The following is a 16,807-nucleotide window of genomic DNA, read 5'->3' as shown; positions in this document are numbered from 1 at the left end:
TGTTCTTGACTTCACAAATATCAAAAGGGTACCATTTGTTGGTAAAGAGTGAGCCAGCTCTTCAAAAAATACTACTTCAAAAAGGTTCCGTCTTTCTTTCCTCAATTATATCTTCCTTCTCTGATCTTTCCTCAAGACTTTCACCCTTTGTTTAGGTACAAATGCATGGTAGCTCACCCAAGTAACCACAGTGCTAATATCTGTTTATGTGTTTTGGCTTTAATTACTGGCACTTTATTTAGCCAAATGCATATCTCAACTGGGCATGAACCCATTTTCAGAACAGCCACACATGTAAAGATTTTGCATGATCTGGACATGTGGATACTAAGCTGGGATTTTTTTTAAAGGAAGTCATAAGTTCACCTTGGAACAGTAAACAAGCAGGCCTCTTCCAAGAAATCACCTGACCTATATGGTACTTGAGAAGGAATTGTTTGTTGAGCTGCAAAGAACTTTAATTAATGAAATACTGGGAGATAAAAAGGCAATCACATGGCAAAGGAAAAAAAACTTAAGTTGTGAACCTGCTTGTTTTGAAGGTAGTTTTATTGGAGAACAAACTGAGGAAAGAAGGCTACTTTGACTGGCACCCTCTCTCTACCTTGCCTAAAATTGTGTGTGTAACCAGAAAGCCTTCATCTGAGTGTGACTAGACTGCATTTGGACCTGCAAAGCTGAGAGTTGATGAAAACATCCAGGCATCCACTGGGACGACATGAGAGAACTCCCGGTCTACAGCACCGAGATCCTGCAGACTATATCCTTTATTTTATAAAGCCCATCCTCCAAAGCCCACCTCTGCAGAGAGACTCTGTCTGTCTGTTTGTATGTGTGTGTATGTGTGTGTGTGTGTGCTGGGAGAATTCTTTAGGAAGAGATAAATAGTTATACTTCCCAATTACAATTGTGTGTTAACCAGTACTTGCAACATGTTAAAAGAAGTTTGGTTTTAAAATAAATTAATCATTCTGAGTTTTTGAAGGAAACCCGGTCAGAGTCTCTTTTCTTCTGGATACTAGAGGTATAGGTACACAGTTGGCTACTTTGGTGAGAAAGTTAAACATTTAAATTAATGGTACAGCCTGTGGAGTAGTGGGAATTGATCATTTGTGCACTCCTCCCATTCCGGTCGTAACAGATGCATATTATTGGAGTGATAATTCTGGTCAACTTTCCATCACTTCAACACGGAGATCCTAAGGCAAAATTAATAATTTTTACCAACACTGTAGCCATTAGTTAACTTAACACAGATTGCACCTGGGACCTCTTAGCTCTATATGACTCAAATCCTCAAAAGGGAACTCAAGTTATGAAAAACCTGATGTTGTACTGGAAGCTGTGGTTTCAAAGCTTGTACTTCTTGAGACAGAGCCTAATGGAAACCAAAAGATAAGCAGGAAAGGGAAACTGAGAAAGGAAATTGTCCCTCCCAGTTTCTAAGGAAACTAAGAATGAAACGGAGAATGGAAACCAAAACTTTTGGGGAGACTGAAACTGGTTGGAACTTTATTAAAATGACACAGAGCCATCAGAACTTTCTGTTACTTGAAGATAACATTGATAGACCTACACCATCCATACCATCGTCAGCAGAGCTGAGGATGTTCTGTGGACATGTGCCACTTTTGGTGAAGACCGTGCCTGTGGAACTTGGGTTGGTTGTGCGCTGATGTCAGCTGGAGGTCAGACTGAGTCCTTGAAGAAGGGCGGAAATTCTTCAAGTGAAGGACAGAGTTTTGGCTTTGTGACTGAGATTGATGACCTTAATGCTGAATGGATTGCCGAGTCAATTTATAAGATCTGTCTTAGTTCTATCTGTCATTTAATGTGTAATCTATAGCTTATAATTGACCAGAATTTGCCTGTTAATTCATGTTTAACCAATGTTGATTCTGGGTTTTAGAGTATACATAGTTACCCAAGTATTTAGTGTTTTCTTTGTTTGACTTTTGTGTAATAAAAATACTTTTACTTCAAACCATGGAATCTGGTGGCTTCATCCTTTCAGTAAATAATTGGAATTTTAGATTTTTTTTTTAAAGTTACTAAGTCTTGACCAAGGTCATAACAATATGCAGTAGTGAAAAGTTTCCCAGCACCCAAAGCAGAAGTTATAAAAGAAGTTCTTCAAGAAGCTGTTACTGGGTAATCCAGTTTCTGGATAAGCCTTCCAAACGCCATTAACAAGATTTCAAAAAGTTGCTGACAATTTCAAACAGTGCTGTTTCCAAGGCCCAGGAATTCACAAAGTAAAGGGGAAACTCAGGCAACATACAAAGTGCATTAACAACAACAAAATGCACAAATCATCCAGCAACAAAAGGTGAAGGATAAATTAATCTTTCAGGTGGAACCTTAAAGATTGACTGGTCTTACTCTTCCAGATGCTGTTGACATTGTTATGTATTTCTCGCATTTTCAGTTTTAATCATATAGACTTTCATTCATATAGGGAAAAATACAGCCTTACATAAATGGCTTCCTAAGAGGGTGCATACTCCACATTTGGGAGAGTTGGGCAACAAGATTCAATATAATTCCACTCAACATCCCTTTAACAGTAAACTCACAATTGAGGCCTGAATCTCACTGGGAGCTGATGAATGGTTATGGGTAATATCCTCATAATAGGAGCTTATCATGATCACAGATACTGAAAGATAACTCACAATAGTGTTCTCTGAACCAGGGCATATCATTTCTTGGAATCTATTACAGGTACAAGATGGTAAGGAAATATGCTCCTCCAAGAAAGTGCGAAAAAGGCTAAAGTAACCAGGAGTAGAAGTATCAATTAATCTAACTAACCACAAATTCAATTCCAATGTTACATCAGGGTGCACCTATCATTGATATGGAAGGTTTGTGTATCAGTCTTCTGCAGAGAGAGACATTCATTATCTTCCTAATAAAAAAGGCTATAGCTCTGGAACTTTAAAAATGATAAATGCTGTACTGAGAACATCAGCCACAACTGGGTTGCCCAAGAATTTGTTAGCTTCAAACTTCTTTTATTACTAAAGTGCTCCAAAGTGTCATGCACATGTCAATAACATCTATTTTTTCCCCAGCAATCAATTTTATGAAGGGTGGAGGATGGGAGGCCAGCCAGAAGAATATTGGAGTATTAAGTCCAAAAAAGGCATCAATAAGGAGTGCAGCTACAAATGGGTTGAGCATTAAACAAAGACAAGGAGTGTTACAGAATGGAAGCAGTTGATTTTTGTGATGAAAAGAATATGGAGCCAGAAGTTCAATTTGTGATCCAACAGGGTGTTCACAGTTTCAAACTGATTCAGTCAAAGTTAGGGACAAGAGTATGGAATATGTGTTTGGGTTGGTTGGGTGGGCCGGAGCAAATCAGACATTGCTTCAACCTTTCCAGTATTTAGCTGGAGATCAGAGATGCAAGGAGTTTTGTTTGTGCTGTTTTTCTTAAATCCAAACAGAGTAACAATTTGGATGAACTTGGATCACATCCATCACTTAGGATTTCTCATTGTAAAGCTACTACTTAGTTTATTTTTGGTCCCCATTTCCAAGCTCCTAAAATATGCAGTACCAATGAAATTATGAACTTGGGGACAGAGAAGTTCAGGCCATTAAGATGCAGGTACATTGTACATGGCACCTTTTCATTTGAGTCAGTAGAGATCCATATCTTGGGACAGCATAGCTCAGAGCATGAATCCTTAAATGAGTATGCAACATTCCACACTGGAGCCAGAATGACAATTAATGGGGCCAGGGTCAGTTGTGATGCCTTTCATATTTGAATAGACAGCTAATACATTGTCGAAGTTCACAGTTGTTAGTATTGGTGCTTTGAGAGCATTAGAATCATAAAATGGTTCAGCAGAAAAATCAGCAACTTTTAAAATTTAGCTTTCTAACTTTTGTAGCACAGTGCCAATATTGTGTCAACACAAAACTCAAATATAATTTGCCCATTAGGAAATCACACAATAAGGGAAATTTCTTTGTTGTATTTAACCCCCTCCTTCATTCATTTACCACTGTTTGAACACATGCTGCACTTGCAAGATTCTAGCTGTACTTTCTGTTTAAAAGATTGGCGCAAACCTTCTCATAGCCCCATCTTTGTTTATTTCAAAAATACCTGAAAGTTATCAACTCTCCTCCTCTGCATTCCCCCAATTTGGCATCTTATCTATTATCTCCAAATACAATTCAATCAAGCATTGGACACTATATTTACTACAAAGAGAAATTTCAGACCTCAGTGAGAAATAATGAAGGCCTTGCCATGATAGTTCTCAATTAACATGTCAAAGGAGATTTGTTGCAGGAGAGAAGGGGAAAATTGGTCAGAAATAAATCTACTAAACTTCACAGATATTTCTCCTTCCAGGTTTTGAACTCCATTCTGTGCTGATTTGGTTCTCACCTGGAACAGCAGGTGCATATTATGCTGGCCTTCAAGGAAAGGGCGAAAGCAGTCAACTAGAAGTCCCACTCCTCACTGCTATTTAGTTACCCTGTGCTGAATGTGAACACGAGCAAGAACAGGAACTGCTCAATTTAAAGCCCTTCAAATTCAACAAGCCTGCTGACCAATCTATAGGTTCTAAAATGAAGTATGGTTACTTGGATGAAGTACAAGTGGGTGCTTAGCACTGGTAAAACCAAACTCAGGCAAAGGATTTGGTTTCAGTAGTGGAGATAAAAAAATTGAGGGCAAAAGTCTCTACTGCATTTCACACAGTAGTTAATTATTTTGTGCTACAGTTTGCCTTAATTATTACAGAACCTTTCTTTCTGACCTGATTTTGGTTTAAATTGACCATGAATATGGTAGTCAGCCTGTGTATTTACAGACAGCTAGTATGATTACCAAGCTGCAGAATGTGAAGGAGGTGTATACTTAAGAATTTTGTTGAAAAAAATTCTCCATACTTAAGATTAACAAAAGCACATTTATTAAAGTCCAATTAGCACACTTATTAAAATAATGGCTTCCATTTCTAGTCACTATTTGAGCTACATGAATTAAAATTGTCAGTATTTTAATTAAGGGCAATTTGAAGAATTTTGGATAGCCGTAGGGTTTTTTTTATATAAATTATTAACCACTCAGTTTCTCTGTAAAATATCTGACCCTTTACTGATTGCTTGTTTCTAGAATTTGTAGTTAGCAGTTTTTTTATTCTCACTTGTAAATAGCTAAGTAAGTGCTGACTAAACATTTTTGCATTGGCTCAATTCTAGACTTAAATGATCGTTAAGTCTGTAAATTCAATCTCCCTGTAGAAGTAATTATTTTTATCATCAAGTCGTGCTCCTTGAATTCCTCATATTTACTACCAGTCAGGTGGCCTCTTTCCCTCTCTATTTTACCAATAATACTTCTCTGGACTTCCCTCTTTTTTTTACTCCAAAATGTACAACAATTGCATTCCTTTCCTCTTTGCATCCTTACTGATTAACTAATGTCTTTCTAGAAAGAGAACCACCTAAATCTGCGAGGATTGGTTTACATGTAACTGTGGTCTCGCACAATGTGACAGACTCCTAATGCCCTTTAAAATATAGCCTAGCAAGCTAAAAAGGATAACAAATAAATGCAGCCTTGCTTATGTCATCCACATCCCAAGAACAATTCTTTTAAAAATCATTCAGATTTATACTGTTGTTTGAGAAGAAATATTGAGATTGGAATGTGCTGAGAAGGACCTAGCATTTTAAGATTATTTGCTTTTGGAGTTGTCAGGCTCAGCCCAAGATGAATTGTCTGAGTTTCGTTGTATTTTTTCAGGTGTGACTGCTGAGATTATATCTGAAGTTATAACAGGACTAGACAGACTAGATGCAGAGAGGATGTTTCCCCTGGTTGGGGAGTCTAGAACCAGGGGCCACAGTCTCAGGATACAGGGCAGGCCATTTAGGACTGAGATGGAGAAACATTTCTTCACTTAGAGGGTGGTCAACCTGTGGAATTGTCTGCCACAGAAGGCTGTGGAGGCCGGGTCACTGAGTATATTCAAGAAATAAATTGATAATGTTTTGGATATTAGGGGCATCAAGGGGTATGGAGAGAAAGCAGAAATATGGCGCTGAGATAGAGGATCAGACATGATCTTACTGAATGGTGGAGCAGTGTGGAAGGGCCAAATGGCCTACTCCTGTTCCTAGTTTCTATAATGCATAGTAATTGCAGGATAAGTTGCAAGGAAGCTGCTTTATTTTCTTCCACTTAACTAAATGGAAGGGGTTAAATTATTTGTGTTGCTTTATAGGCATGTACTCCAAAAGCTATTTAATTTTCCAATCTTCACTCCATCCACTTTAATGCACCTGAACGTTGATCCAGTAAATCCACCTTTATGATATAACTTTGGTGGATGAAGAATTTCACTGTAAGCATTTTAAATTACTTCTCATTTTATAAAGATTTAAGTCAATCAGCTACAAGAATTTAAATTTGCCTTTATAAAGGTGAGATTGTGAGGCAAATGGGATATTGGATGCCTTAAGTAGGTAGGAAATGCACATATGCATTTTTATATTATAGATGAGTTTTTCTTTAAGCAGTTTTATTTTTTCCTACTGATTTCAGGTTGCTTCAAATTACATAACTAATATGTCTCTCTCGTTGCATCCACGTGATAAATTCATCCAATGTCAGCAGAAAATGCTGAAGTAAGCATTTATTTAAATCCTATTTCTTTGATGAAAAAAAACAGCTTAAACAGCTTTTGTTATTAAAACAAATGCCAGGATTAAGAAAGTTAAGGGGCATTAAGTTTTGTTTTTGGTGAAGTTACATGATGCTCATGAGTCCTGTGGCTTGCACTACTGAATGGCTACTTTCTTTTTTAAAGCTCACTTTCTGCTGTGTATGATCTATATGTATGATTTGACTCTTTCCTCAGAATATGTAGGTACTCAGTCAGCTCTCATTTAACAATTGCAGAATTTGAACCCTGCAATGCTAAGAAAAATCACATCGCCAACTGCAATTAAAAACAAGCAAATATCCTTCACACTCCTGTTTGAAATTAACTACAAGGGGATTGACAACAAATATGCCTTGAAAAATTCCTCCCTGGATTTTCTTTCTTTCTTCCATGTAGGTGGTATCTGTCATTCTTTGGTACCTACCCCTAAATAGTATGGATAATATTAGAAGCTCACCAGCTTGGGAGAAATCAAAATGCATCTAATTTTAACTTATGCCATGCATTGGTGCATAAATGTTTAATTTAGTTTTATAAAACTTTAAGGCTTAGTGGCCTTCTTTTTACTGAATTCAAAACCTTAATCTTGAAATAAATACAAATTGCAAATAGTTGTGGCAGCTGCTTCAAGTTTCCCTCTGGGTTTTGAGCAGCTTAGCATTGACCATCTGCTGTGCCATAACAAAATTGGGGGCTCTTTGCAGTATATATTTGAAATTTCTTGATTGGTTTGGAGTTGGTGAATCTTAAGGTTACAAGTACGAGAAGCACTTTGAATTCAGGAGTTGGTGTGAGGGATTTTTAAAGTGATGAGACTGCATGGCTAAAGCGTTTTTGGAAGTAGAAGATATAACTCTGATTGGATTACAAAAAGTATCTAAGGGTAATTTAATAGAGTTGGCGAAAAAGTTGCAGTTGAGGTTACCTGTAGGGGCACAGAAAGCAGACATAGTTGAAGTGATAGCACAACTTTTAAAGTTGGAAGTGATACCTGACACTAGTGTGTCACAGCTGGAGGTAGTGAGGCTTCAGTTAGAAATGAAGAGCCTTGAATTTGAACAGGCAAAAGAATTGAGAAAATGTCAATTGGAGGCAAACAAAAAGAAAAAAGAATTGGAAATTAAAAAACTGTAACTACAGGAAGCAGAAAAAGAAAGGAAATTTTAAAGGGAGCAAGTGGAAAGGCAGTAGAAAGAAAGGAAGCTGGAACTGGAATTCCAGGCAAGAGAGAAGGAACGAGAAAGGGAATACCAGCTTAGAAGGCTGGAAGTTAAAAAAGAGATCTCAGATTCTGAGGAAAGTTCTGATGATGAAAAATACCTTTAACCTTAAACATCTCCCCACTGGATTTTAATTTGCACAAGCTCTTCCAAAGTTTGAGGAAAAGGATGTTGAAGCATTCTTTATTTCATTTGAGAAGATGACTAAACAGATGAAATAGCCACAGGAAAACTGAACATTCTTGTTGCAGTTCAGTTTGGTGGGTAGAGCACAAGGTTTATTCTTCGCTGTCAGAAGAAATGTCGGTGGACTATGATGTGCTAGAGAGGCTATTTTGAATGCATATGAGTTGGTTCCTGAGGCATGCAGGCAGAAATATAGGATTATGAGAAAACAGCCTGGGCAAACCTATATTGCGTTTGAGAGAGTAAAACAAAGTAATTTCAACCAGTAGATACGGGCATTAAAGATAGAGACAACATATGCAGCTCTTAGAGAAGAATTTAAAGATTCAATTCCTTCGGTAGTGAGAACTCATGTGGAGGAATAGAGGGTTCAAACAGTAAGACAAGCCACAGAGATAGCTGATGATTATGAGTTTGTTCCTAGAGCTAAACCATTTTTTTTAAATCACCCTTCCAAATCAGAAAAGGATAGAAAGTGGGAAGGTGAAAGGAAGGTGCATGGTCAAGGGAGAGAAGGAGTAGGTGGAAATTCACAAGAGGTTTTTTCTCATAGTAAAAAGAAAGGTGTTGAGGTTAGAAGTGACATTCAAAAATTGAGGTGCTTTCACTATAATAAAGTTGGACACACAAAATCTGTATGTTGGAAATTGCAGGGAAAATCTGTTGGGATTATTGGGGTACAGAAAAGTTCTGGAAGTAAAAGAACTGAGGCTTACACACAGGAAAAACCAGTGGTTTGTGTACCGGTAAAACAGGAACAATCAGTGATAGGTAAAGAAGTGGGAATGTGTTCACAATTCACTCAAGAGAATTCTGAGGAGCAGGTTCCAGAAATGTTTAAAGATTTTGTATGTGAAAGGGAAGTCTTTCCATGTGTACAGGGCGGAGTAGATAAAGGTGTTAAAATTTTAAGAGAGACAGGGGCTAGTCAATCCATAATGTTGTGGGATACTGACATTTGTTGTTCAGAGGGAGTATTGCAGGAACAGGTTATAATAAGTAGGGTCCATGGAGATGCTGAACCCATTCCATTGTGGAAGGTAAATTTAAAGAGTGTGTGGAAAACAGGTCAGGTGATTGTTGGAGTAGTGGAAAAGTTACCCATTGCAGGGGTTCAATTTATTTTGGGTAATGATATAGCTGCGTCCTAGATATGGGTGATGCCTATGGTAGTTGAGCAGCCTGTAGAAGTATTTTCAACAGAAATGTTGCAGAGATATCATTCTAGATTGTCTCCAGGTTGTGAGATAACAAGATTATAGGCTCATAGGTTGAAACAGGAACAGGACGTTCAAAGGCAAAGAGAAGGTTTGGAAGTCCAATTAGCATTGTGTTTGAAAACATTGTTTAGGAAGAAAGACTGGCAGACAATGCAGCTGAGGTGTTTAACTCAAAGCAGTTAATGGAGTTCTAGAAAAAGGATTCACAAATAAAACAGTTATATCAGACAGTTTACGCAGAATAGAGGCAGAATGTACCGCAGAATATTATTATTACCTTAAGGATGATATTTTAATGAGAAAATTGAGGGTGCATCATGTTTCAGCAAATGAGAGCTGGAGGAGATGCATCAGATTATAATACCATTTGGATATAGAAATGAAATTATGAGAATTCCTCATGAAATTCCAATAGGGTGACATTTAGGAATTGTTAGGCAAAAATACAAAAACATTTTTATTGGCCTGGATTGCATAGGGATGTAGTCAAATTCTGTGGAACATGTCACATATGTCAGGTGATAAAGAAATCACAGCAGTGATTATGCTGGCACCTTTAATTCCAATTCCAGCATTTAAAGAAGGAATGATTTCATTTTGCCCAAAGCCCCTGTAAATCCTATACTATTTTGTCCCTTGATTGGTACTCACTTTGAACTCTGAGCACTCATTCTTCAACTAATAAAGCCTAGTAACATTTGAACCCAGGTTTCCTAATACCAGACAAAGCTTTGGATCCATAAAAACAATTTTACAAAACTTCTAAACTTTCCCTCTAATGATCTCAACTTGGCATCTTGTAAATTATATTTGTTTAGCAATCGCTCACCATAATTCACCTTGGCTAAAATCAAGCATCCAGTATCAACCATAATTAAGTGAAGATAAAAACAAAAAAACTGCGGATGCTGGAAATCCAAAACAAAAACAAAAACAGAATTACCTGGAAAAACTCAGCAGGTCTGGCAGCATCGGCGGAGAAGAAAAGAGTTGACGTTTCGAGTCCTCATGACTCTGTTCTGTCGAAGGGTCATGAGGACTCGAAACATCAACTCTTTTCTTCTCCACCGATGCTGCCAGACCTGCTGAGTTTTTCCAGGTAATTCTATAATTAAGTGAAGTTCTAACCTAAGAAACTGTGGATCCTCAGTGCAGAAAGCACATAAGCAAACTGCAGATCCAATCTAGGCCATGAGTACAATGGAACAGATACAGAGCAAACCCTAGTTCCTTTATGGATGATCAGAGGAAGTGACCAGTCATTCACTGTGCAGAAGGAGATATTAAATGAGACAATAGTCCTCTAAATGGATTTTACAAAAGTATTTTTTGTTGAAAAAGAAACTTGCTACTTTTGTATCAGTAGGTGCAAAATAAAAATCACATTATTTTGGCTTCATGAGACTGTGCTGAGACATATAATTAATATAGTTTATTAGGAGTTCAAAAAACCAGGACAATTGCTGATTCAAAGCCACATCATAATGGTAAATTGATGGTTGAGGCAAACTTAGCCTTCACCAGCTCATCAGTCACCGACATAACAGTTCAAGAGCATTCCATTGTAGAAATGCATACGTACCTGCCTCCATGTGTTACTGATGAATAATATTCTGATTACAGAGTTAGTGCTAGTGCTGCATCAAATTTGCGCTTCGCTTTCAACTTCTGAAAACCTAAAGAGCATTCAAAGTAATTTTTATTCTTTAGGCATTTGATGGGCTTATATGCTTGTGCCCCTTCTCCATTTGGACTGTTCCAACATGCTGCACATGATAGCAGATGGAGGAATAGTGTAGAGGAGTCTTGAGTGACTTTTTTAAGACCTCAGGTACACAAAGACATTATTGGATATTTTTGTATGCATTGGCATGCATAATTGCAACAAAAGTGCATTTGATGCAACACCAGTCGATGCACTTGATTGAAAACACTGGCTGGTTTTCTTCAGCTAAACAAAAGATAGTTTAATTTCATTTTTTTTAAAGGATGAAGGATAACTTCAGCATTTGCAAGTCTCTGCTTCAAATATCAAACATTTGTGTTTCAGAAGACAAGTCAGCGCCAAAGATGGGAAATTCTAGTGGCACAAGATCCAGAGTCATGTACATCTTTTTGAGAGGGAATACAATGCTGGATATCTAAAAGATCTGAATTACAATTACCATCTTCTCTGGAATAATTTTTTTTTTTAATTTGTTCTTGGGATGTGAGCATTGCTGGCTAGGCCAGCATTTCTTGCCCATCCCTAATTGCCTTTGAGCAGTAGTGGTGAACCAGCTGTGTTCCAATGCACTTCCTGTTTCTACTGCTAGAATAATACACTGCTCAGTAGTTGCCATGAATAGCAAGAGCTCTGCAGCAATAGTGGCCTGTAAATTCTCTCTGAATCCAATTGTTTTGACAATGACAAGTTCTGAACCTGCACATTACACCCTGGACCTGAAGTGAGAAGCTGCCCATCATTGGTAGGGATAAGTTAGGATTGCATTGTCATTCTTGGCTATAGGCTTGGTGATTTGTCCAGGAGATCCTGTAATTCAGAACACAAACCCTATTCAATTTACAGTTTTTCCTGCAGAATCCCATTTTCAAAAATGTTGCTATGAATAAAGTTAGCAAAACATGATTGAGAAATGAAGGGATTCTCACACCTCTTAACAGGTGCAGTCCATATCAAAGTACAAACAGATTTATAATGGGGGATATGGAAAAATACTCTTTTTTTGAGGTGGAAAGGAAAAAGAAGAGAGACTTACAGGAAAGACTTCATATCTAACCCTCGATTACGGAGCTGTCCCATCACGTAATCCCAGCTCCCAGGATTGGAGCGGCTGCGGCCTCCAGCTGTACGATTGCGTGAGCCCGCCGTACCGCTTGGCCTGTGCTGGGCTCTGTAGGGAGACCTGCTGCCGGAGGTTGTCTGCTGTTGGAACGGGAGCTGCCCAAGGCTCTGGCTGGTGGTGGGCTGGCTCTGGGCAGGTCTATGGTGCTGCAGCGGCTGCTGGAGGCTCTGCTGCCTCTGCAGCGTCCGAGGTCGTGGGCATTTCGGCTGTTGGTCGCCTGGCGGCGTAGATATGTGCTCTAACGTGGATGCTGCTGATAAGGTCGGCTCATCCAAGCTAACAGAACAGCATGACAGAAGATAAGAGCAGAAAGAAAGAGTAAAGGGAGAAAACAAAAAGCAAAGCACAGTTAGCAAGTCACCTGCAGTGAAGTACAATAATGCGTCTTGAGTTTGTTGGATACCTGGCTTTGCTTTGCACTTATAGATTATTAACACATCATTATTGGCAGGTGATTCTCATTTCCTGTAAAGTGCCTCAATGCTGCACAATTACAACACAATGTTATCAACTCCAATTTAAATTGTTCTTGTTTTTGCCCTCCTCATCACGATCAGCCTGTGTCTGGCACTAGTTGTCGGAATACAGCAGGTGAGTAAGGCTTAACAGAAATGCACTTAAGTGGTTTGCTGGAAACAAAACAGCTTTAGCTATGGAACGAACATCCTTCCCCCAGCACTGGCAGGTAGTAGTAAGCAAAACCAGCATCAGGACTAAAATTACTGGTCACATTTTAGGATGTTAAACATAATAATGCCTATAGGTAACAAACATTCAATTTCCAGAAATGATTTGTTAAAAGACATACTACAAAGAGATGACAATGGAAAGTAATGTGCTGCAAGATTGTATTTTCTGGCATATTTACACCTTTATTATATTTCTGCATTGCTTTTTGTTTGCATTAAACACTTCCAGTGCAATTTTGTATAATAACTAATGGCAATTATGTTTTTCAATGTTAGATGCAGGGAGAAAGCCTATAAAATTGGGGCAAGATTAAAGCTTTATCAGTGGCAATCTCAGTCACTTGGTGGCACAGAACTTGAATATTTCTGAAAAGAGAGACATGTTGCCAAAGTTTTTCATCTTGGACTCATCAGGAAAAATGCAAGAATGCCAAATTTCAAATGATCACAATAATTTATATTACAGGAGAAAAGGGTACTGACAGATTGACAAGTCAACTCAGTTTTGCTTGGGCATTGCCATGGGGAAAGCAACGGGGAACTATAGGCTTCCCAAGCTTCTGGGTAGTGCAAAAAAAGGCACAAGGCTTGAACATATTCCTTTTGTTTTCAGAGAATAGATTCCTACGTATGAATGTATGTTGCCTCTGGCAAGCGTAAATAAGCTATGTTATGAGCTCAACTGATTATCTTAAATTTGTTATTAGTGTAGCTATTAGTGCACTCAGGATTGTTCAAGTGCTGCCCAATCACGGAATCATATCTAAAAATAGACATTTTGTTTTGGGTTTTGCAAGCACAGGCTGGTTGAGTACAGTCTGTACTTTGCCTATTACAAACAACTGAAGGAACACACTGTTTGATTCAACTAACCAATCACTGGGACATATAGCCTATGCACCAGCAGCCCTAACCTCTTACCCCGTGCGTATTTCCAAAACGTGGGTGATATGTTCATGGTCTTTGAATTTGCAGGATTTCCTTACACACCTTTTATACCCTCCATCCTGTGCTCAAATTCACTTTTGAGATGGAGCTGTATAACCTTTCCTCAATGTACTAGTTGAGAAATCCGCCAATGGGTTCTCTACTACTGTCTACCACAAGCCTACCTTCACCAGTCAATATACACATTGGGATTCCTATTGCTCCAAGCACAAGAATATTTGCTTTATTGCAATCTTTTAAATAAGGCCTAGCCATTTGCTCAATTGATGCAGAAATGGAGTACATTAAAGCTACCCTGATCAGATCATTATTTGCTGTGTATCGTACAAACTTGAAAATGGGCCAAAGGCCACCATTTTCACACCTGAAAAGTGCTGAGTATAACTCAACTTATCCTGGAAAGGCAAAGTATCTGAAAAATTTGAACAATAGGTTAAACAAGCCATTTCACGCTGCTACTATGCAGTGGCTCATACCACATGAGTGGTATTTTCCCTTACCAGTAGTCGAAAAAGATGTTCTGTCTGCCCACAAATGAGTAACATCTTGTATAAATCTTAGTGCTGGTGTGATGTCAGGTATGTAGGCCGTACATCCCAACAATTGGCTAATGAAATCTAAGAGCTTGTCCCTTCAGCTGTTTGTAATAGGTAGAGTACAGCCTGTATTCCATCATCCCACACTTGTAAAAACCAAAACAAAACGTCTGTTAGATGTGATTCCGTGATTGGACAGCACTTGCCGAACAATCCTGAGTGTGCTGATAGCCGCACTAACAACCAATTTAAGATAATCATTCGCACTTGTAACATAGCTCACAGCTCACATATGCTTGCTAAAAGTAGCATACATTCATACAAAGGGACCCATTTTCTGTAAACAAAAGGGATATGTTCAAGCCTTGAGCCTTTTTTGAATTACTGGGAGCTTGGCGAGCCTAAAGTGCCCTGATGCCTTCTCCAGGACAATGGGTCAGCCAATCAGAGTCAACTTGCCAACTAATCAGCACCCTATTCTCCTGTGGTATAAATTGCTGTGCTCATTTGAAATTTGGCATTCTTGAGCGGTAATCTCCTTAGTGTAGCTATACAAAGAAAGCAATGTCAAACAGATTATAAATATGAGAGAGAAGAAGAGAAAAAGTTAAAGTTGCTGCAGTTTTTTGCAGAGGGAATTTGACCTTTGGACCTCTATTAATGGAAATAGTGTTTATTTATAAAGAAAATCACTGTCAACCCCTTATGGTTCAATGGATTTTTAATACCTGTGGAAGATATAAAATTTTAAAAACAGTCAATGTTTGAACTTGCAGTCTCCTTTATCCAAAAGCATGACCAACTTATGCAATGTTTATCAAAGGACCTTACACACTGAGAGAAAGAAATTTCCCTGCAGGGACTTGGTTTTACTTTAGCTGCTGCCACTGAATCAGCACTGGGTATATTCTCCTCAGCCAAGTTGTCAACATAAATTACTTAGATGGCATGTTTCTGCTCCTATGCATTAATGCAATTTTGCAGACAGATTGCAAGGTATCCCAAAATACCAACTATATTTTAACACCACATCAACTTTTATTTAACAGCATAATTACTTTAGGTGCCCAGGGTGGAAAGGAGAATTATTTCTTTCTAAAACCTTTATGTGCGTAAGGTAACCATATAAAATCCCAATTCAGTGAGCAAGATGAGAGTTAATCTTATCTGTTTTTTTTTTAAACATTAGCTTGGAATTTGATTGGCATAGTAAAAGATTGGGCAGAATGCCATTCCTTTTTTTTTCGATCATTGTGGGCATGAATGTTAGTTTTGGGAGATAGAGCACTTTCCATTCTAGGCAACCTGTGTCAACACCATGCACTCCCAGGTCTGGCACTGCTTTATTCTACAGTAAGACTCCCCTAACAAAGCCCAATCACACGTGCATCTCTATTGCAGTGAAATTTTCATTTCCCACACTAGCCATTATGTGACCTCTCTGAGTAAGATTGTGAATTAATGCTAAATTAGGGGCAGTTTTGTGCTGTGGGTCAACGTCCACTAGCAATTGAATTATGAGTTCTAAACCTACATATCACAAAGAGCCCTTGCAGCAGACAGAAAGAGCAAAATTCATTCCATCCGCCTGAGTCGGATTCAAACCAGGTTAGATGTGAAAAGTCAGTGTCTAACATGCTGCACCACCTACCCTGTTTATGATCCATTTTTGTGCTGGTTAGGGGCTTGTCAGTGCAGGCTGGGACCAACAGTGTGCTTCCCATACCTGAAGTGTGAATACGTTAAAAGAATTAAATGTTAAAATAAAAGGATCAAACAATCGTCACATTACTGCTTTAGGTTCATCAAGAGGCAATCTGCAATTGGAACTAATAACAAATGTTGGGCCATATATACATTATAGATGATGAAATCTCTTAATTCCGTGTTTGGATAGTCCTAAATGTACTTGTTTTTAAATTGCTCAAATAACCTATCAATCATAAATACAGATTTTGACCTGAGTTAATGGACAAAGTGGGCATATGAATTGGTGAAGACTGCTTTTTTTTCCTTCTTTCCGCCTCTCCTTCCTCCCACCCAGTTCTAAATAAAAGTAAAAGACATTCAATATGTTGGCATTGCCATATAACCAGCACCTTTAATATTTTAATATTACTTTTCAAAAAGATCAGCAGTAAGCAGAGTCTATGAAGCTGCAGCGTGCAACAGAGTCTACATGCTTGACAAGAGGTGAGAGTTAGCTAAGCACATGACAGCTGGGTCCTCAAGGTGAGGGTCATTTTAGTTCACATACATGTTTATAAGATTGGAAGAAGTGTCAAACCATATTTCAGTTATAGCAGTTACTTGACACATTTTTCGAGGGGGCAACTTTAAATAGTACAAGTCCTGGAGATTATCATGAGCCTTTAAGTTTAAAGTGAATTAAACTGCTCCCCTCATTACCAAATCTAACACAAAGCAAAAACAGGTTTCAAAATTTGGATGTGAAATT

The 16,807-nt window shown here is 38.3% G+C and overlaps 1 protein-coding gene across 1 annotated transcript in view; it reads right to left on the bottom strand.

The window, feature by feature from the left end:
* Positions 1–16,807, bottom strand: part of syt7a (synaptotagmin VIIa) — a 715,758-nt gene that overhangs the window by 163,506 nt on the left and 535,445 nt on the right. The window contains exon 7 of the mRNA XM_041196517.1: positions 12,090–12,452. Within this exon, the coding sequence (XP_041052451.1) occupies positions 12,090–12,452 (363 nt within the window). The remainder of the gene's footprint in view (positions 1–12,089; positions 12,453–16,807) is intronic.

Source organism: Carcharodon carcharias, chromosome 10, assembly GCF_017639515.1.
Source record: "Carcharodon carcharias isolate sCarCar2 chromosome 10, sCarCar2.pri, whole genome shotgun sequence".
In the NCBI taxonomy this organism is placed as follows: Eukaryota; Metazoa; Chordata; class Chondrichthyes; order Lamniformes; family Lamnidae; genus Carcharodon; species Carcharodon carcharias.
This window is presented reverse-complemented; position numbering and strand designations above follow the sequence as displayed.